The sequence below is a fragment of the Lissotriton vulgaris genome, chromosome 10, assembly GCF_964263255.1.
Source record: "Lissotriton vulgaris chromosome 10, aLisVul1.2, whole genome shotgun sequence".
Classification (NCBI taxonomy): domain Eukaryota; kingdom Metazoa; phylum Chordata; class Amphibia; order Caudata; family Salamandridae; genus Lissotriton; species Lissotriton vulgaris.
This window is the reverse complement of record NC_141698.1, coordinates 889,111,009-889,132,718: the sequence shown is the minus strand read 5'-3', so window position 1 is coordinate 889,132,718 and position 21,710 is coordinate 889,111,009. Positions and strand designations below refer to the sequence as shown.

The following is a 21,710-nucleotide window of genomic DNA, read 5'->3' as shown; positions in this document are numbered from 1 at the left end:
TTGAAGATCTTATCCAGGCACGTGTGCAGCCGGTCGGGATAGTAAGCCGACTGGGAAAGGCCTACCACCAACTGGGTATCATCAGCATAGCTGATTATCTTGATACCCAGAGGCAGTACAACACTCTCCAGGGGGGCCATATAAACGTTGAAAAGGGTAGGGCTCAACGATGAGCCCTGTGGCACACCACACTGGAGAGGTAACGAAGATGATTTCTCGTGGCCTTCCCACACCTCAAACGACCGGCCTTCCAAAAAGGAAGCAAACCACTTAAGGGCCAACCCGGAGACCCCCACCCCTGACAGCCGTTGGAGAAGCACTTGATGGTCTACAGTATCAAATGCAGCACTAAGGTCCAGAAGGATCACTGCCACCGATCCCCCTGAATCCAAAATGCTTCTCGCGTTCTCCACGACTGCCAGTAGGGCGGTATCGGTCCCCTGACCAGGACGAAAGCCTGTCTGGGAGTCGCCCAAAAGGGAGTTGGCCTCCAAGAAGCCCGATAGGCGACTATTCACCAGTTTCTCCGCCACCTTACTGATGCCGGGGAGCAGGGATATAGGCCTAAAGTTGGAAAGATCTGCTGGGTCCAGATTAGGCTTTTTTAAAAGAGCCTTGACTACCGCTCCTTTCCAACCAGGGGGTACCACACCCTGGGAAAGAGACAGGTTTATGAGATCCGTCACTGGGCCACCGATGGTATGGGCTACCTGCTTCAGATATTTCATAGGAGCAGGATCTTTTGGAGAACCACTTTTCATAGTTGACATAATTGTCAAAACTTCCTCCACAGTGACAGGGCCAAAAGAGACCAACTCTGCTGTTCGCACCCTAGGCTGAGGGCTCGTAGTGCAACCAGAGGAAACATCCTCAGATGACTGGGGGAGAGATGCCAAGATGTTATCAATTTTGGATTTAAAAAAGGTGGCCAGTTCTGAACACTTCTCCCGAGGGTCCTCGTGATTGACCGGAGGTTCGGGGATTTTCAGGAGTTCTTTGATGACCCTGAACGATTCTTTCGAGGAGTTGGCCGCCATGCCTATTCTCTCCTCAAAGAATCCAGATTTTGCTACCCGAATAGCAGACTTGTAGGTACTTAGAGCCGCCCGATAATCTCTGCGGCTCGTTTCGCTCCAGTCTTTCCTCCAGGTCCGCTCAAACCTCTTACAACCTTTCCTCAATGCCCTTAGCTCAGAAGTATACCACGGCGCCGATCCCACTCTCTTCCCTCTAGTAAGTTGTTTCTTTTTGGGGAGGAGAGCGTCCAGCGAGCTAGTGAGCCAGGAGTTTAACTTCTCATCTGCGACCAGCGGATTGGACCCTAACGGGGGCCGAGATGCCTCCAGGTGAGCCGCCCAAGTATCCACTGGGAGTCTAGACCAAGCTCTTTCTACGGTGTGTACTCTGGGGGCCGGCGCAGCTGAGATGTCAAACTGCCACCGTGCAGACACCATAAAATGATCTGTCCAGGGCAGGGCCAGCGCAGGACCCGACTTCAGGTTGTCCGAGTTGGAGAATATGGGGTCTAACAGGTGGCCCTTCACATGAGTAGCACCCGAATTAGCCAGGTTGATCCCATAAGCTTTGAGATCGCCTAGCAGATCAGTTCCCAGGATGTTAGAGGGATCCTCAAGGTGGATGTTAAAATCGCCAAGCGCAACAAAGTTGCTTGTAGAGGAAGCGAGAAGTGCGATAGTTTCCAAAAGGGAGTTAGAGAAATTACCCATAGTTCCGGGTGGGCGATAAATCAACAGTCCCTTCAAAGATGAAGTAGGGGATATGCGAACAGAAAACTGACAGCTCTCACAGTCGCTCACCCCCCCATCCTGAGCCTTGCAAACAAGCGAGTCCCTGTATAGGATGGCAATTCCTCCTCCCCTCCCCACAGGTCTATCAAGATGAAAAATTAGAAAGCCTGGAGGGAGTGCTCTTACCATGTCGGGGCCCGAGCTGGCAGAAATCCAGGTTTCGGTGAGGAATAACATATCCAGGTCGTAGTTCATAATAAGGGAGTTAATTTCAGTCGCATGACTAGGTAGGGACCGACAGTTCAGCAGTGCCATTGCAAGCCCTGGTTTCACCGGAAAAATTGACATAGAGCCCATTATTACAAGAAGGCAGAAAATACATCACATTGTATTTCACAACTGATCTACTGACACCGGAGCAGGGCAGGATCTGATCCTCCTGTTCACTCCTTGACATTGTCCACCACACATAGATCCGAGACCCCAACATCCGCCTATGGCATCTCAGTGCACATCTCTAACTGTATCTGTCTGGACGCCCATTTTTCCAGATCTTAAAGTGTTTCTGGGGCAGCCCTGTGACGAGTAAATCGGACGTTCCATTCCCATGCAATGATCCTTGCCTTTGGCCCTGGTGTCCAAGTGGGGCCTCCTTTGCCTTCCAGGTCCTGGTGATATCCTCTTTGCTACAATGACTCCCAGCCAAAGAAGTGCCACCCCCCCAGATTGTCCGTGTTATGCAGAATAATGAGTTTAGGGGATATTCCAGCCTCTCACCCCCTCAAGGTGGCCCAGCACCCCCCCCCCAGAAGTGGGCCAGCCCCGGGCACTGCCAGAACGTTTGAGGTAAATCCCCTCTCGGCTCATTGCACTGCAGAGAGCTCACCTTTGGGATCAGGCCCGTGCGCCTGAGCCTGGCCCTCGTGAGATACACTCAATGACCTATCTTAAGTTGAATCGATCAAAACTGAGCAGCTATTACCACCTCCCTGGGGGCCTCCACGGCCTCCCTCCAGTTGTTGTCCTCCAGACAGCCAAGGTCACCCTCCCATGCCCACCGCACTCCTGCCATCGGTCCCAGCACATTATGCAACAACTATTTATATATTTCCGTTAGTTTATGCTCTGTATGATTTGTGAGAAGGATTTTGCCTTCCATCGGGGTAAACTCGGGGATATTCTCCACAGCCGGTATAAGAGGGAGGAGGGCATGACGGAGCTGTGTATGGTGCAGGTCATATTCCTCCTGCAAGTCCTGAAAGGACCTGATCGCCTCCCCCACCCCCATGCAGCATATCCCCCCCAGTGTTGAGATACTTATAACGTCCCAGGCCACAAATCCACTCGGGCTGCCACCTGCGGAAGTCTGGAACCCTGCCACAATGGGGTTTCCAAAGTGAGACGATCCGCCCATCCCACAGTCTTCATTGCTGCATTCTTTATTTCCAGCACAACGCGGGTGGCTGGAGAAAATGCTGCAGTGGCTCTTCCCCCATAGAGCAAATGGGGAAGGTCACAGCCGCCCAACAGACAATCCTCTGTCGCATACGTGGGTCACAAAATCTCCTAAACAACCACTCATTCAGCAGATGTGCTGCCAAATGGTATAGTAGAATGTCTGAGTGGCCAGTCCCTCATCCACTGCCAGTTGAAAACATTTCGCCAAGGCGATATGTGGCACACCTCCCCCATAGCAGCAGTCTGAGTTGTGCATTAACCTTGCAAAGGACATTTTATCGATCGGGAATGGATGATTCTGAAAGTGGTAGAGCAGGCGCGTGAAGGCCACCATTTTAAAAATTGCAGAGCGGCCTAGGAGGGAGAGAGGCGGAGTGACCAGAATTTTACATCCCGTCCAAGGGCAACCAACAGAGGTGCCACTTTCCGTTCAAAAGAGTCTGTTGTGTCACCAGTAACAAAAACTCCTAGGTATTTAAAGCCCAGGGGAATAATCGGTATCCCCGCCAGCCAAAGCATTTCCATCAGGCAGGGAGCAATGGGATAAACTCAGATTTGGGGGGATTCATCTGAAGACCGGAGTAGAAACCAAAGACATCCAGGGTCTGGGGCACCCTAGGACCTGACACCTTCGGGTCATCCAAGAATAAAAGGGCATTGTATGTATACAATGAAATTCTATCGCCCACCACTTGAGACCACTAAAAACCTCTGAGTGCACCTACCCTCTATTGCGGTTGCAAAAAGTAGGCGGGACACGAGGCAACCTTGACGGCTGCCGCTCTCCACTGGGACCACTCCGAAAACACCCCTCCAACCTGCACCCTCACTACCAGGTTAGTAAAGAGAAGGCGCACATAGCTCACAAACTTAGGGCCGAACCCCACCTGAGAAAGAAGGGCAAACAAAAACACCCAGTCCATCGAGTCGAAATCCTTCTGGAAGTCAATGGAGAGAAGGGCCCTATGACAAAAGAAGTCCCTTCTAATGGCGATGGCATTGTGAACCAGTTGCAAATTGTGTTGGGTGGCCCGTTGAGGCATGAACCCAGACTGGTTGAGGTGGACGAGGCATGTAATTACCCTTGCAAGACTAGTGCCTAGCATTTGAGCCCATAGTTTAAGAGCGAGATTGGTCGGTAATCCCCGCAAAGCGTGCCCTCTGTGCCCGGCTTCAGAATCAACTCAAATCTCTGCCATCCGCAGATCAGGGGGCAACTTGCCCCCATTCACAGCCTACCAAAAAGCCTTTAGTTGTAATAGGCCAGTCTGCGGTATGTTTTGAGTCCAGCAGGAGGGATTCTTGCTGTGATGGTGCATACTGGCTCTCTGAATCGAGTATGCGCTCCTCAAGGTCCCTAACTGTATGCTGATCCCTGTCTCTCTGGTACTTTGAGTAGCTAATGAATCAGCCCCTCACAGTCGCTTTCTGAGACTCCCACAATGTAATGTGGGAAGATAAAAAAACCCTTACGGCCGGTCAGAAATTGCTAGCACGTGTTTTGGCACAGCTCCCTGAAATCCTCCACCTGAATACACCAGTGGTCTAAGCACCATCATGCTCCTACTCTCCCAGGGCTCCAAGCCAGATCCTCCACCACCAGCGAGTAGTGTCCCCTGGCCAGCATCCTAACATCTATAACCATTGTCCTTCTCGGCCCTGCATGAAAAAATAATTATCCAGTTGGTAGAGCAAGCGATGTGCCCCTGAGTAGAAGGTGAAGCACCTCTCCCCAGGATCGTGTGCTCCACAGTCATCTATCAGATTCCAGTTACACGTGAAGGTCGTAAGGGGAGTGGATCCACGCCCCAACTCTGCAGAAGTAGAAGAACGGCCCAGGCCCGCTTCTCACACACACCATTAAAGTCCCCTCCAATTAACCATGGGGCACCTGGCAACTCCCGCATAAGGTTCCCCAGTCTAATCAAAAAGTCTGAGGAGAGGGGTGGTGGGGCATAAATGCTGATCAGGGAAACTGCGCCGCCATGGAGAATGCCTGTTACTGAAACATATCAACTCAAACTATCATGCAATTCGCTACCTCCAAAGGGGTACGCCCCTAACTAGTATTGCCATGCCCGAGAGTCTCCGTGACAACCAGAGTAATATCTGTATTTTTTTATTTGTATTTGTTTGTATAGCGCTAGAATCCCCCCGGAGGGGTATCTCTGCGCTTTAGCGGAACTGTGAGAGGGGAGGACACTGATCAGTCACGGCAGAATAGAAATGTCTTGAGCATTTTTCTGAACTGCATATGTTCATCACATTGTCTCGGGTGCAGCGGTAGTTCTTTCCATAGAAGAGGAGAGAGGTTTTCCACCCTGTCTGGCCTTTCTAATTCGTGGTGCCACCAAAAGGTGTTTGGCACCTGAGCGTAGGGATCTGGGGGTACGTAGGCCACAAATTTCTCAGTGGGATATGAGGGACCTAGATTGACCAACTCCTCGTGGGTTATACAGCATGTTCTGAACTGAATGCTTTGGCGGATTGGGAGCCAGTGCAGTTCCCTAAGGAGAGGAAGGGAGGAGGTTCAAGGTGGGGCGTTAAGAACCAGCCGTACCGCCGTGTTCTGCACCACCTGCAATCTGTTAAGGAGGGCATCATTAGCTGATAACAGCTGGCCATTGCAATAGTCCTGGCGACTTAGAACCATCGCCTGAACTATGGTTTTTCTTGCGGAATCTTGGAGGAGGGGGAAGACTCAGCGTAACATGCCAATTACATGGAAGCAGGAACCAGTAGTTAGGTTGACGTGATCTTTCATGTTGAGTTCACGAGGTGAATCCCCGGATTTGTAACCAAGAGTTTGGGCAGGGGGGGAGGTCCCAGATCTATTGGCCACCAGTCCGGTGTCCATAGGAGGGGAGCTTCTCCCATAAGCATGACCTCTGTTTTATCTACAATGCACTGGAGAAAGTTACTCCGCATCCAGTGCGAGATGACCCTCATTCCATTAGAAAAAGCTAGTTGAACATGAGATGAAAATTTATCGAAGGGAAAGAGAAGCGGAGTATCATCCGCATAGGAGATGGGGATGAACACATACATCCTCATGAGGTTGGCCAAGGGAGCAACATAGATGTTGAAAAGAGTAGGGCTCAAACATGAGCCCTGAGGTACTCCCTTGGTCATACCCATCGGCTTCGACTGATATGAGCCTAGTTTGACAGTTTGGAATCTATCCGTCAAGAAGCTCTTCATCCATGCCAAAGCTGAGCCACTTAATCCAGCTTCTTCCAGTCTTGTGAGCAAAACACTATAGGAGATCGTGTTGAACGCCGCTGAGAGGTCCAACAGCACCAGAATCGCTGAATGACCCTTATCTAGGGTCATTCTGATGTTATCAGTTACTGTAAGTAGCGCAGATTCAGTGCTGTATTTGGGCCTTAACCCGGACTGGGAATGATCTAGACATCCAGATTGTTCGACATAGTTAGACAGATGGGTGTTCACATGTTTCTCCATTATTTTACTCCAGAAAGGGAGAAGCAAGATGGGACGGAGGTTGGAGAGATCCGTCCATGGGATATTGGATTTCTTGCGAATGGGTCTGACCTGGGCAAGTTTCCATTCCCGTGGGACGTGCCCTCTTAGAGGGAGAGGTTGATGACAGACTGTGCCACGGGGGACAACTGATTCTCCAGAGATGGAATCCGCTTAGTTGGGATGAGATCCATAGGGGATCCAGATTTTATTCTCTGGATCAATATTTTAGTTTCTGCTAAAGTGATAGGAGGAAAGCACTCTAGTTTGTTCTGATTAATCACATCCAAATGGTTCAGAGTCCTAGGGATCCGTGGTGGGTTGTCGTCTGCAATTATTTTCTTATATATGTGTTCAATCTTCTAGGTAAGGAATGCGGAAATATTATCACACAATTCCTTGGATGAGGTCTTCGGGCTTTCACAAGCTTCTGGATTGGTGAACGAATGGAGAATTGGGTATAGTGTTTTTAAGGAGTTGCCTGCCTGCGTCAGTTGAGACAGGAGGTGCGTTTTATGTGCTACTCTTATGTTTTTATGGTAGCTAATCATGGAGGTACAGTATTTTTCCCTATCCATTTCATTGTGTGATGTGCGCCAAGCTTTTTCATGCTTCCTGCATAGTTGTTTCTGATTACGTAGGAGAGGAGTGAACCAGGCAGCTTGCAGACGATTGGGGCGGCTCAAAGAAGTTTTGAGCGGCGCAAGATAGTCAATGGTTGTAGTCACTGCTGTGTTAAATTTTGATAATGCTTCCTCAATGTGGTCTGATGTGAGAAATTGCGGTTTCTTAAATCTGCTTTGAAAGCTATCTGCAGATACCTTCTGCCATTGTCTCCGTAGATGTGGTGTAGTTTGGGTATGAATTTTCAGTTTATTAAGGTACTGGATGTCAAATTCGATGACAGAATGATCTGACCAAGTGAGTTTTTGGGCGGTTTACACTTGATCTTAGAAGAGTTGGAAAAAAGAATATCTAGCGTGTGGCCTGCTATGTGGGTCGGCCCCTTATTGAGCTGACATAGACCTAAGAGAGATAGGTCCGTCAGAAAAGTCTGGACGTCAGGGTTATAATGGCATTCACTGTGAACATTAAAGTCTCCTAATAGTAGAAAGTTGCTTCCCTCTTTCACGTGGGGAGCAAGACATTCTACCAGTTTAAGGGAGAAGTCTAAGAGGGGTCCTGGAGGGCGCTAGACGAGCGCCCCTTACCAAGTATCCTGCTGGGGTAAGTCAAATCTAAAAATCAGCATCTCTATCGTCGCAACGTTGATCTACAGCAGAGACATTTACACTTTCTTTATGTACTATAGCTAGGGCCCCCCCACCCAGTTTTTAAGGGCCTGTCTAATCTGAACATTTTATATCCCTCCGGAAGGCCCAGAGTTATAGCGGGGACCGAGTGGGGTTTCATCCAGGTTTCCGTAAAAAAGCTAATCATAGGTTGAATAGAGGATATAATGTCCCAAACATCGGTTGAGTGTGTTGGTAAGGACCTGATATTACACAGTATATTTCCCCATACTCTATGGTGGGGTCTTTGTGTGAAGGTCGCGGGAGCAACTGCCCTGGTCACAATTTGTTTGAAAATGGCAGCCTCGGCATGAGAAAGGTCCTTCGGGGCATGGCCAAGGTTCTGTCTTACAGCTGTGAGGTAGTTTGATGTGTAAGTTTATCAGTTCCTGTCTGGTGTAGGATAGAGGTACGTGGGGGGTGTACTCTGTGGAGGAACAACAAGGGTCCCTGGCTCCTAGCGGCGGTCTGGCGAGGACGGGCGCAGACGGGCTTGCCTTTGGCGTGCTGTAGCCGCGTCCGCTGCGTGCTACGGTTTTCATGCCCCTTTTATAATGAGGCCCGGTCTGAAGCTAGATCGCTAACTGCCACCCGGAAGTTGCCTCTTCCCTCCACGCAAACGGGATAGAGCCTGCGGTGGACCGGGGAAGGGAAACCGGCACGGAATGACACTATTAATCAGGTCAGGTAAAGTGCACACACAATCATGAAAGTCGATTTTTAAAAAAAAAAAGTTTAAAATCAGCAAGGTTATGTTATGACATAGGAAGCTAGCGCAAGAAGTGTTCAAGAAATGCAGCCACACTCAAACACGTCTAGCTCTTGCAGGCCAGAAAAGTACACTTCTTGCCCATGGGATGAGTCTCCTGAAGCATCACAATATCTGTGTTGGACTTCTGCTCCACCCTGGACACCGCCCCCTGTTTGATCTCATCCAAGATCCAATTAATGTTCCACGGCAGGATGGACAATGTACCCTGCCCCACTCCCCCTCCATTTTGCTCCTCCCCCATGAGTGGTCCCTCTGAGAGTTAGAATCAGTCATAGCCCGTGAGTGTAATCATATTGAGTCTATGTATTTTGTGTGTGTTCTGCCTACACCTGCGCTCACTCTCTGCACCTGAAAAAGAAATAAAATGCAAAACACCCCAAAACCGTCCCGCAACCCCCCTCCAATACTTCGTAAACTAGAAGTACCTGCTGTGGTGCGACAAGGGACCAGAGCCAACAGGGCTATCGTGTAGTAGTGCATACCGCCCCAGCAAATCCGAGCAGTACAGACCGGTGGTTTGGCGATCAATGCTGTATAAGCCCTTTCAACAATGAAGCAGCTTGAGACCTCGTCCTTGGGCACCCAGCTGCTCAATGAGTCCCACATGAACTTTGTTGGGGCTTAGCCCTCTTACCCCTCTGGCATGTAGAGATTGTTCCTGCGAACCTCCCCTCCACATCCTCAGCTCTTGCCTCACCCGGCGTTGCAGGGTTGCTAAGCGGCCTCTGTGTGATTTGAGTGTGTCCTCATCCTCCGACTCCCTTGCTTCCACCTTTGTCACCCTGTGCGTTGTATTTCGTAAGTCTTGGCGGATCAATGCCAGGTCTACCTTTTAGTTCTCCCATCCTGCCCTCCATTGTGGCTGTGAGTCCCTGAATGGCATAGGCGAGGTTCTCTTCCCCACCCCACCCCCCCCCACCACCTGACTCAGGAGACCCCCCCTGCTGCTCCTCCCCCCCCCACCCCTGCGGGGGCCTGCTGTTTGGTGTTTTTCCCCATCTTCTGTTGGGAGGCCGCAAAGATCAGCTTGTCTTTCGCCATAACGGTGGAGCCCAAAGGACGTGTCTCCGAGATCCCAAAGCTGCAGGAGCAGAACCTCTCCACTCAGGGGGTGAGTAACATGCTGACACCCCGATAGCAGTCGGGGTCGCGCCTCAAAAGCAGGCCGCCAGAGCCCTTTCAATGTTCTCTTGACCTCCGAGGAATTTGTAACTGTCTGGAGGGACCAAGGAGAACCTCAAGTGGTTTACCTGTCCCCCTCACGCTGCAGGCTTCGGGTTAATCCAGATAAGGCCCAATCCTATAACTTCTCCGGTGCCCCTCAGAAGCCACCACCCCGAACTGACCAAGAGGGCCGATCCCAGCTCCAGCTCCAGCCGAGGCCATTCGTATGCCCCCAGGCAGGCTGCATTCCCAGTGGCCACCGCCACCTTGCACAAGGCTATAGTGGGCTGCACGGGCAGATGGGACAGGTTCTGTTCCCCTAAGTCTCGGGCAGCAGTGCCAATCTCATACTCTGGAGACCTGTCCAACTTACACACCATCAGCCTCCTGTGGGGCCTGTCCGGACTCCTTTTGGCCCGAGGGAAAGGACGCGGGCTGGGCCTCAGATCACTGCCCGGTTGAATATGGCCCAGAGCAGTGGCCCCAGGATCATCGGGGGCAGTCCTAGCACCATCTCTTGTCGTTCTCCAACCATAGGGTGGCCTTCCCATCTGACTCCTTTCCACCTCCATGCCGGGTGGCCCCCTGAAACTTACTGGAAGGGCAGAAGCAGTGTTTCTCTGAGTCCCGCCACTCTCGGGGCCAGGCAGCCATCAATCCCTATCCTGCTTGTCGGCTGCTCCAGCGCGGTAGGGCCCAGTTGAACACCGGCATCCCCAGCCGCGCCCCAGGCCGAGGGTTGGCTGGCCTGCGGGCCTCACTGCATCTTAGCAGTGGCCTTTTGGGCTTCGCTCTCTCTCTCTAGATGCCACACAAGACCAGGCTGCAAGCCCACAGCACAGCGTAGCCAGTGGTGTCCCCACGCCCCTCCGAGTGGCTCCCAGTGTGCCCGTCACTCCATCCTTTCAGTGCTCAGGCCGCCATTGGTCTCCGCTCCCTCCACTGCAATAGCGGCCACGTGCCAGACTTCAGGTTCAGCACTCCTGGGGGGGGGGTTAAACGCGCTGGAGCAGCATGTCCGTGATGGCACAACAGATCAGCACCGCCTCAAAGCTTGACCCGAGTTAGATAGCCCCTGAGAGCGGCGGTGTCGTCAGATTGTCTGCTCTTTCTGCGGAGCTCTTCACAAAGCGACCGCCATGTTTTTAGGGTAGGCAACTTCCATGTAAATATTTGATTTAACTACACCAGGCCTACAGTTTACCTTCATGGTATTAAAGATTTGCTTGCTTAGGTTACAACCAATTATCGGGCATGGATTTTGGGGGAAACACATGTTTTTAGCCTTTTAATGTTGTAAAGGACAGCTCATTTGTTTAGATAATAATGGCATCAAAAGACCTACAACCAAGTGGCACCTGTGGTTCAGGAAGGTTTCTGGCACCCTATTGTTTTAGAATCAACGCACATTTTGACAGTAGTATATAATCCTACTCGCTGCAAGTGTTCATCATCTTTCTCCACTTACTGTCCTCCTTTTTGTTGGGTGCTTGACACTTTATTCACTGCTAAGCATTTTACTTTTACTCCTCTGATACAAAAATGACATCCATTACATGATTTCCTTTATTTCAGATATTATGGTAACTGATAAGAAATTATGGTAACTACATATTGAAATCCTTTACTTCATATCTTTCAACTAATTATGAGACATGCAGATGGGGAGTTCATAAAGGTTTAAAGCCTAAAACTCAAAAGGCAAGAAAAGAGTGTAAAGTTGAATATATGCCTGAATTAAAGTTGACATCTTGCTTCCTATATGAGAAGAAAGATTCAAGGTTGAGGGCTTTAGAGGGGATGCCTCACCCCAGTGAGATTCTCATATTTCTTGTGAAATTTCTAAAGTGACATTTTTTGATTCTCCTCCGGTTTGGTTTTCACCTACAAGCCTATGTTTCCCACAAGAGTTGATTGCAACAGTTCAGGGTAGTCATTAGTCCTGTTCTCCATTTTTCCTACCAGTGTTTCAAGGAAAACAGTCTAAAATTTGAAAAGACAGCACAATGAGGAAGAAGGGGAATTGCAGTACTACCTTTGAGAGGAAACTTGGGGTTTGCGGTGCTTAACACAAGTCATATACATGACTGTTGCTACAATTGGTGGTTGCTCACAACAGAGAAAAATAATATATTTGGTCAAGGTCTTCAAATCACAGTGAACATTAGCAATGTAGAAAACACAATACGTCTAAACTGTGCAACCAAATAAATGAACTCCACGTCCATGGACTCTACACTTCCTATAACTTGGTGAGCAGGACTCATACACAATAAACCACCAGTTCGTGAAGTACCATGCACGATGTTCACCTATAGTCATTACTGTCTGATGTCAGGTCTTGTCCGTTAGTGAAAATTGTTCCTAATTATCTTGTTTTTTCAACCATTTCGAGCAGGACTCATACACAATAAACCACCAGTTTGTGAAGTACCAAGGGACCAGAGCCTCAAAGTTTGGACCTTGAATAGACCGATTCACCAACTTCTCGTTGCCCACAGTTCATATCTAATACACACAGATTTCGTAAAGTATGAACTGTACTAACAAATAAAGAGAATACGGTGCATCATATAATTCAGCACTAAAGAAGTTGACTATTTGGTTTATGAAACGTTTGACTTCAAGCAGCTCACTCAAATCTGTTCAGTCTAAAAGAGACTGAGAAATTTTTGCTCATAGTGTGCCATTTATGTTCAAATGGAAAATACTGTGCTAAACGTTCAAATGGAAAATATTATGCAGAAGGTCTTTTTTTTTTATAAACACATTTTTATTGATTTTGATGAATTGAAAGAATACACCAGCCATTCAGCATAACACCATGAAAATCTAGGATTACATAGAAGAGTTTGTGCTACCCAGTTTACAGACACTAGTAAAAGCAAAACAGCATGAATTTGGACATTCCCTTTATGATTAAACCACACCCCCCAACCACTTTCCCCAGACCCTACGATATTTCTTGGGACACCCACGTGCCTCATACATGACTTTCTCCTGTGTGACGCACTAGTTCACCCCAGTCCGGCATAGTTCAACACTCAGGGGTTCAGGGCATTTGCAGGAGGCCGCAATGTCCCTTTTAGCAACCACCATAGCTGTAGTGAAAAACAACTTCTCTTTCCGAGACCCATCCAACCCATCAGTGATGCCCAGGATCGTGTGTTGTGGGTCATGGAGGACCTCCCACCCTAAGACCTCGGTGAGTTCTTCCTCGATTTCCCCCCAGAACCGCGTCAAGCGGGGGCATGCCCACACCAAATGGAGGAAGTCAGCTGGGTTGTGACCACACCTAGTACAAGCAGTGGCCCGGCAGAATCCCGCTTGATTAAGGCGCACCGGGGTGAGGTATGCGGCGTGTAAGTAAAAGAGCTGCACCAAGCGTAGCCTAGCGGATGCGGTGAATGTTCTAGGGGCCTTAAGGGCATTGCGCCAATTCTCTTCCTCCAAGGTCCCCACCCAACCTTCCCACCGAGCCCGAAGTCGGTCTAGGGAAGTATGGGTATTGTTGATCAGTGTGCGATAAATGCGGGTCGCTGAATGAACTCATGTGCTCCCCCACCCACACAACGCCTAATTGTGTAATACCTATAAGGTCCCAAGCCCTGAAGCCCTGCAGCTTGTTAACCTCTTTGAGCCAGGTCCCCTGCCACAAGGGAGTACATTGGGTCAGTGTGTATCTCCATTTGGTGTGCCTCAGTGCAGCCTGCCAGGCCAGTAACACAGAGCGTGTCACCTCTGGTAGGCGAGAAGGAATAGAGGCCCCCGTACAACATGGATTGAATCCTGGCAAGGCCCAATTCCCCCAGTTCGAGCCTATAAGCCGGGTCAGATCATCCCCAGTTGAACCAATCATGTAGGGAGAGAATTTGTGTGGTAAGGTAATATAAATAAAGGTGAGTCATCCCTAGACCCCCATCAAACGAGGGGATCCTACAGACAGGAACTTGTTGGCCATGCTATCCAGTTCGCGTAACCAGGCCCTGGGAAAGCACATGGGGGTGTTTTGAAGAACGTAGAGGAAGCAGGGGAGCATCATCATTTTAAAGATGGCAACCCTCCCCATGGGGTTCAGGGGTAATGATTGTCACTTCTGGAGGTCCGCCTTGGCCCGTTTCACCTGGGGAGTGACGTTGAGGGCCCAGCTAAGCTCAGGGAGTAAGGTCATCCATATCCCCAGGTATTTGTAGGATTGACGGCGAAGAGGTATATCGGATTGCCATTCGAAGCATTCATGGGATAGGTGGAGGAGAACTAGAACCGATTTGTCAGGGTTCAACTGGAGGTCAGAGGCCCGTTCGAAGGAATGCTGAATGCAGAGACAATGGGGCCTGATCGGGCAGGATCTGCTAAATACATGAGGACGTCATCTGCATAGAGGGCAATTTTGTCTGGCTCGGTGCTGGGCCATTCCAATCCCTGCACGTGCTTGCATGACCGCATCAGGGATGCCAAGGGCTCCATCACCAAAGCAAAGAGCTGGGTGGAAAGGGGACAACCCTGCCTCATTCCCCTGCAAACCGAGAAGGACTCTGACAAGACCCCCTTCACCAGGACACAGGCCCAAGGAAGGGCATAGAGAACCTTGACTATGGCCCGAAAGCGGGGACCGAGTCCCATCTTATCAAGGACTTCCTCTAGAAAACCCCAATCCACCGAATTAAAGGCCTTCTCAAAGTCTACAAGAAGAATCGCAAGATACGGGGTGAGGAAATGGCGGTGGGCCAAGGCTGATTGCAGTCTACGGAGACAATGCTGGGTGCCGCGTGAGGGCATGAACCCGCATTGGTCCGGATGAACCAGCGTGTAAAAGTGGGGTTTGAGCCGCTGGGCGAGTTTCTTGGCGAACAGTTTAACCTCGGTATTAATGAGGGAGATAGGGCGGTAGATTGCACATTGTGACTAGGGCGGCTGGGATTTAGGAAGAACCACAATGGTGGCCATGTCCGTCTCCTGAGGGAAGGAGCCTTTTTCAACAGCTTCCCGAAACAGTTCTGCAAGATGAGGGGTGAGAATATCCCAGTAGTGCACGTAACATTCTTGAGGGAGGCCGTCCGGGCCCGGTGTCTTGCCGGAGGAAATAAGGGCAATCGCTTCCTCAATCTCGTCACGGATGATGGGACGGTCTAGATCATCTTGAGTAACAGTGCAGAAGGTCTTTTTACACAATGGATTATCATTTATGCTATTTTGTTGAGAATATTTAGTATTTTCTCTTGGATATACTCAACACAGATCTTCAGTGCTTGCTCATTGTCTTTCCAACCTTTCATAGTAAGCCAAACCAACCCTCGGTCTTCAAAGTACCATTGACTTCATCCATGTACTGAAATATTTCCACCCAGTTATCATCTGTTTCCTCATGGGAGCACAGTGTTTCTATAGCTAAGCTTAAATGGATTACTTTCTAGTCTCCAGAAGTGCCCTTTGATACTTGTTTTATCTTTTGAAAGACACTTTACTTTTTCATTAGAACGTCTGCTAGATGGATTACTGACTACAGTTTTAAGTTTGTTTTTATAAAGATAAAGTCGTTTTTTGGAACTCAGCTTTGTCTGTCAAAGGATGTTTAAACACTGTGAACACGATTAACAATCGTGTGGAGCCAAATTCCCTTTTAGAATTCTACTCTGCCCTATCACAAATGGCTTATTGTTTTTGCACCCAGCTTTCCCAGGTGCGGGAACACCCAAACTGATTTTACTCGCTGGAAACTCAGGGCTGTAAGTTGCTTGATTTTTGTTTGTATGTTTTTTATTAGTTTTTTCAACAATTAGAAACAACTTACAATTATGCATATTGTAAATGAAAGATAAATCATTCAGTCAGTTTAGCAGCATAATCACATTATAGGGTTACAATAAATCATATCCCATTAACGTTCCCATCTCACTTTATACCTCAATGTAATTGGCGGAGTGCCACCTAAGGTGGTGTGTAGTGCATATCATGTGGTGTTGCTCTGTATTACTAATATCTCGGTCCGGAGTATGAGGATGAGAGATGGCATGGTCGCGCAGCGACGCCCCTGCCCCTAGTCTTCCCCATCCTGCCATATGTGGCTCGCTTTCCAGTGTATTAGTGATGCAGGGGTATCAATTGTCAGATAGTCTTCGACAATTAACTCAATATATACCAGATTATAGCGAATCTGTCCATGATGGGGATGTCAAAATGCCTCAACAAGGAATGCTAGAAAAGAGGCAGCTTGGGACCAAATGTAGAAAATGAAGAGAGGAAAATATCCGCTTAAACAACATGAAATAATGGGGGGGGTATGAACAAAAAGGGAAAAAAATTGTGAATATGAAACAAATAGGAGGATATTAAGAAGTGAATGAGTCATAATGAATGTCAATGAGTGGCCGTGGAGATCTGTCTTTAAGTCCTTAACCAGATTGCTGTGCGGTGGGGGTCTTGCGGGGTGTGGGTCTCTTTCAGGAGGGGGGGGAAAGGGGCCATCGGCGGCCAGTTGTAGTCAGGGTGCCGGGGTCGTGGGCATCGGGGTGTTAAGCAGTGATTGTGATGCAACACCGTGTGAGTGTCCCTCTGTGAAGGTAGACATCACTTCCAGTATCGCGCTCAGGTTGTGCAGATGGCATCGCGGTTGTGCGCTTCGCTGCTATGCCTTGTGTACATGGCCGGTTCTGAGAAGGCTGTGATTACATTATTCCCTGGTCTAGACTCGCCCGCTGGAAGGATAGCAGGGTGTCATCCCAGAGTTGTGCTATGGGGAACTTCCTCATGCCCGCCGTCTCCTCTCGATGGAGGGTGTTGCTTTCTGCCCTTGCCCAGTTGGTAAATGAAGCGTACCAGTGTTTAGCATGAGGGGGTTCAGTCTGTTTCCAGCATTTGGTGAGCAAGCGCTTGGCTGTGACAGCTCCCAGGCCCAGAATTTTGCTGGTACCTTATTCAGTTTGGTCCTTTTGTAGAGCCCCAGTAGGCAAGCCTCCCATGTGTGTGGTATCTCTTCACCAATGCTGAGTGTTAGTAGAGTTGTGACCGTGGTCCAGTATGTTTGAATAGAGGGGCCTGTCCAGAGCATATGTAGAAGATCCGCTCCGATTAAAAAACATCTCGGACACGCAGTATTGGTAATCGAGAAATATCTGTTAATCTTGTCCCGCGACAGGTGCGCTCGATGCAAGATATAGTACTGTATAGTTTTAAAGCGGGCGTTGCGTGGGATGTTAACGGGGCTGGCCAGTACCATCTTCCATTCTTTGTCTGTCCATTCCCGTCCCCTGTCCGTCGCTCATTTATCTCGGAGTTGTTGGGTAGAGTATTGTGTATGGGTTAATAGGGCTTGTGCTAGCCAGTGAATTACATGGGAGCCGTTGCCCATGACATGGAGGTATTGTATGAAATGATGCATTGGTGGTTCCTCAGATATGTCACCCCATGAGTCCGAGAGCGTGCGTATTATGGACGCGTGGATGAGGAATTGTCCGGCCGGTAGGTCAGTGTCCCTGGCCAGCTCTGCAAAGGAGAGCAAGGCGCCGTCTGCGTATACATCTCCTATTGTCCCTACCCCCGCTTGCACCCATCTTTCCAGCGCAACCTCCGTCGCTGCAACCCCCCCCCCCCCTCGGGGGTGCCCAGCAAGGGGAGCTCCGGGGCGTATGGTCGCACCTCTTGAGTCAGTCTCAGGCTTCGCAGGAAGCACCTCCGTGCCACTGCCACGTGCAGTTGTGACGGGCAGGGGACTCTGGTCAGGGGGTGGAACAGTGTACATATTTGCGCATGGGTCCAAGCGTCCGGGCCGGTATATACATCGGAATATTGGCAAAGTAGTACAATAGTCTCGGTAAGACTATCATCTTCGTCAGCGCTACTCTGCTAGGCACATTCAGAGGAAGAGTCTTCCAGAAGGCCATCTGTGCGCGCAGCGAGGAGATGTTTCGAGTCAGGTTCCCCTCCAGTATATCTGGCGGAGTCCTATAGATTCGTATCCCTAAGTACCTAAATGTGGTTGGGTACCAAGCGAGTCTTCCATCGCTAAGGCTGATTTCACATTCCTGCGTTTCCGGACCGAATGGATATGCACCTGATTTGGCCCAGTTGACCTTCAATCCCGACATGGCTTCCAAGGTGCTAAAAATTGTCGATAAGGACTGGGGAACACATGTCAGATCTCTGATATATAGGAGCAGATCGTCCGCGTACAATGAGACCACATGTGTACCGTCCGCTAGTGGGATTCCCCACTCTGCGCCTCGCGTTCTTAGCAAAGCTGCTAAAGGTTCTATGGCCATGGAAAAGTGCAACGGAGATAGGGGGCAGCCCTGTCTGGTCCCCCTGCACACTCGGACAGTGTCAGATAGTAGCTGTCCCGTGCGTACACGCACAGTGGGCCGCCGGTATAGTAACCCAACCATCTCGATCTAGTCGTCTCCAAGATCATATTTTTCCAGTATTGCTCTGAGGTAGGGCCACTCTACAGAGTTGAATGCTTTTTCGAGGTCCAGTACTAGGCACCCGGATCTCGGCCAGTGTTGGGTGGCATATGTCTGCACTCTGAACAGTCTGCGTATATTGGAAGAGGTGCTGTGTGTGGGTATAAAGCCGTTTTGGTCATGGTGAACAAGGGCGGTAACCAAAGGAGCTAGTCTCTGGGCTAGGGCGGCGGCCAGTATTTTATAGTCTGTATTAAGCAGGGCCAGTGGGCGATAAGAGCCCGGCATGCGCCGTCCCTGCCGGGGTTCAGGATGGAGATGAGATTGGCTTCATTCAGCGTGAGGGGGAGAGAGGAGTCTTCCACCGCAGCCGTGTACATTTTAAGCAGTTCGGGAATCAGGATATCAGAGCAGGCTTTATAAAATTCGGCAGGCAGTCCGTCCGGGCCAGGGCATCTGCCAATAGATAGGTTAAAGATAGCAGTGCACAGTTCATCAGGTGTGAGCGGCGCTCCGAGGTCGCCTTGTTGCGCGATGGTCAAATGTGGTGTCTGTATGCCCGAGAGATACTCAGAGATATCCGTCTCTGGTACTCGCAGCTGGGAGCGGTACAAAGTACGGTAATGGTTCGTGAATGCCTCGTGTATTCTGCTCTGTGTGTATACCACCCCGCCCTCATCAGGACATATTGCAGTCACAGGTGCTGCGCGATCTTCTTGTTTAATGAGCCAGGCCAGCATTCTCCCTGGTTTGTCACTGTATTGATTTGTGCGTGCCGAGTGTGCTGCATAGTTGATGTGGCGGAGTCGCTCAAGCAATCATCCATGTTCTGCACGAGCCGTGAGGAATGGTCCCTCATCTCCGTCCTCTGCCTCCTGTTCCTGCTGGAACCAGTCAGATTCTACTCGTCTTAGGTCTTTCTCTAGTTGTGTCCGCATGTGTCCTTGTGTACCCAGGCAATGTCCTCTGATCACGAACTTGAAGGCGTCCCATTCGATCTGGCGGCTGGACGCCGTACCCGTGTTTTCCTCAAAGTATTGTGCGGTCTGTGTAAGAAGGGAGTCCCGGAAAGGAGCATCCAGGAGCATAGCGGGCTGTAGTCTCCATGTAGGAATGGGCGGGTGCGGGCGTTCCCATGTTATATCCAATACGTGCGGGTTGTGGGCAGAGTAGGTACGGCCCATGTAGTGGGTGTTCGTGATGAGGGGTAAGGGCTGTAAGTTGCTTGATGCTTTGGTTGAGGTAGCAGCCAAGCCTTGGTCACTGCCCGACAGCTTTCTGCAACAAAGTTGGGGAGGCATGCAGTTCTCCCCATGACAGGGCACGTTGCCTACCCACCCTGTCCCTCCACCCGTGCCATGCTTCTCCAGTTTCCCACCTTTTCAGAGAATAAAACACTTCGAGCTAGGGAATACCATACAGAATGTTAATAGGAGACCATACCAGCCGGTAACAATAATCCACCAGGAATCTCTTCATGAAATTCTGCCCAACTCGTAAATGTAAATGTAAATGTGTGTGTCTTGTAAAGCGCACTGCTACCCGGAGGCATCCTGGCGCTATAGACCGATGGGGAACCCATCCTGGCACTCGTAATCTGGACTTTAGTGTGTCAAGATGTTGAATTCTCTTTCAAGCTTCTCTCACCTCATGCTGGGTGTTTTTTGCACCTCTATGACACTCAAATGGATATAAATTATTTATAGGATATGGTTAAACCATCTGTAAGACAATCTCGTTTTCCATGGCTTAGGAAACTAGTTTTAAAATGAACACTGTATTCGTTTTAAAGTCTGGAAACAGAGTATAAGGGTGCTCAAATGTTCAGTCTGTTCTCAAAAACATGGTTAGGCAGCACCTGCTTTTCAGTGCTCCACTTCTTATTATGTTAATTGCATGACATGCTACAGAAAGTGCCATGTTGAAAGAGTTGTTTTCCTTTAGCAGTTGGTCCCTGTTTCTCTCCTCGTTGACTAACCAGGCTTTTTCCATGGGTTGGCCTAGCCATTTATGTATTGTAATTGTTTAACTAATGCTGGTTGGACCTTATTTGACTACTTTTAATGAGACGTAGTTATATACTCTGCCTGCTACAAAACAAAATGTAAGATTACACCTGATTGGTCATTTTATAGAACCTTAAATATTCTAAAGACCTAAACAAAATGTTGCTCCCTAATGACTTTGAGAAACTAGAATAATTAAATGAAGTGGTTTGATGCTATTCCGTTATTGCCAATCGGGAGAATGAGCAGCAGATAACATCTAATCAAGTGTGGTAAGTCTTATAATTTCTTAAAATAACTGAAAACTCTGAAACACACAAAGGAAAAACATGCAGTGATTGCGCTCTGCTTGGTGGACACATACATGATTTCCAACTCTTCACCTTCATGCTTTAACTCATCTACCAGGATTAAGCTAAAGCATTCATGATTTTGCTGTGTATTGACTTTAATAATAACCTCTTTTCCACCAAATATTCTGCTGCTCTATTTAGATTACACTGTGATGCTGCTCCTCAAATCACATCCCTCTGGGGTCAAGTCTGCGTTTAAAATATTAACCTGACTGCCTGGTGCTTCTTGGATAATACCACTTGTTTCCTGATTTAGAGATGGGCACCCTTTGTCAGATGACGAGATTGCTGGAATGCTTATTGGGCTGCTACTAGCTGGACAGCATACCTCCTCCACTACAAGTGCATGGATGGGTTTCTTCATGGCGAGAGACAAATCCCTACAGGGAAAGTGCTACGCAGAACAGAAAGCTGTCCGTGGGGAAGACCTGCCTGCATTAACCTATGATCAGGTTTGTAGTATTTCTGGTTTAAAATATGTAAATCACCTCCCCTTGCAAGCTAACATATGGACTGATAAATTCTAATGTGTTAACCCAGACTTTTTAATTTAAATATTTTTATTGATTTAATTCGGTGACATTTGTACAAGGAAAAACATTAGGCCGTAATCATCAGATTATTCATAACATAACAGTTCTTACAAGGGTCATCTTCACATTTACATCAATCAATTCTTCTCGGTCTGCATTTCTGCGCATCTCTAACTCCACCATGGGAGACACACATATATCTCCACGATAACTGTTCAATTTGGACCACTTTTTGTCCCATTTTTGGGGGCATCCCCTGGCTACAAAGACCTCCGTCTCCGCCAGCATGCATCTGTCAAGTTCTTTCACCCACACGGATGTGGAGGGTGCAGTGCCCCCCTCCCCCCCCCCAGCCCTTTGCCAATTCCCTCTTAACCAGTGTGCATCCTAATGTCGCCATCTGTTGCTCCGTCTCAGTCAGGTCAGTTACGGCCCAAATGTTCAATAACTCCAACTGTGGTGTCAGGGTCCTCTCCTTCCCTAAGGTCATCTGCATGTGTTG

The 21,710-nt window shown here is 49.0% G+C and overlaps 1 protein-coding gene across 1 annotated transcript in view; it reads left to right on the top strand.

The window, feature by feature from the left end:
• The window catches only part of CYP51A1 (cytochrome P450 family 51 subfamily A member 1), a 132,005-nt gene that overhangs the window by 70,356 nt on the left and 39,939 nt on the right, over positions 1 to 21,710 (top strand). Inside the window, exon 7 of the mRNA XM_086941847.1 lies at positions 20,932 to 21,127. Coding sequence (XP_086797973.1) covers positions 20,932 to 21,127 — 196 coding nt within the window. The remainder of the gene's footprint in view (positions 1 to 20,931; positions 21,128 to 21,710) is intronic.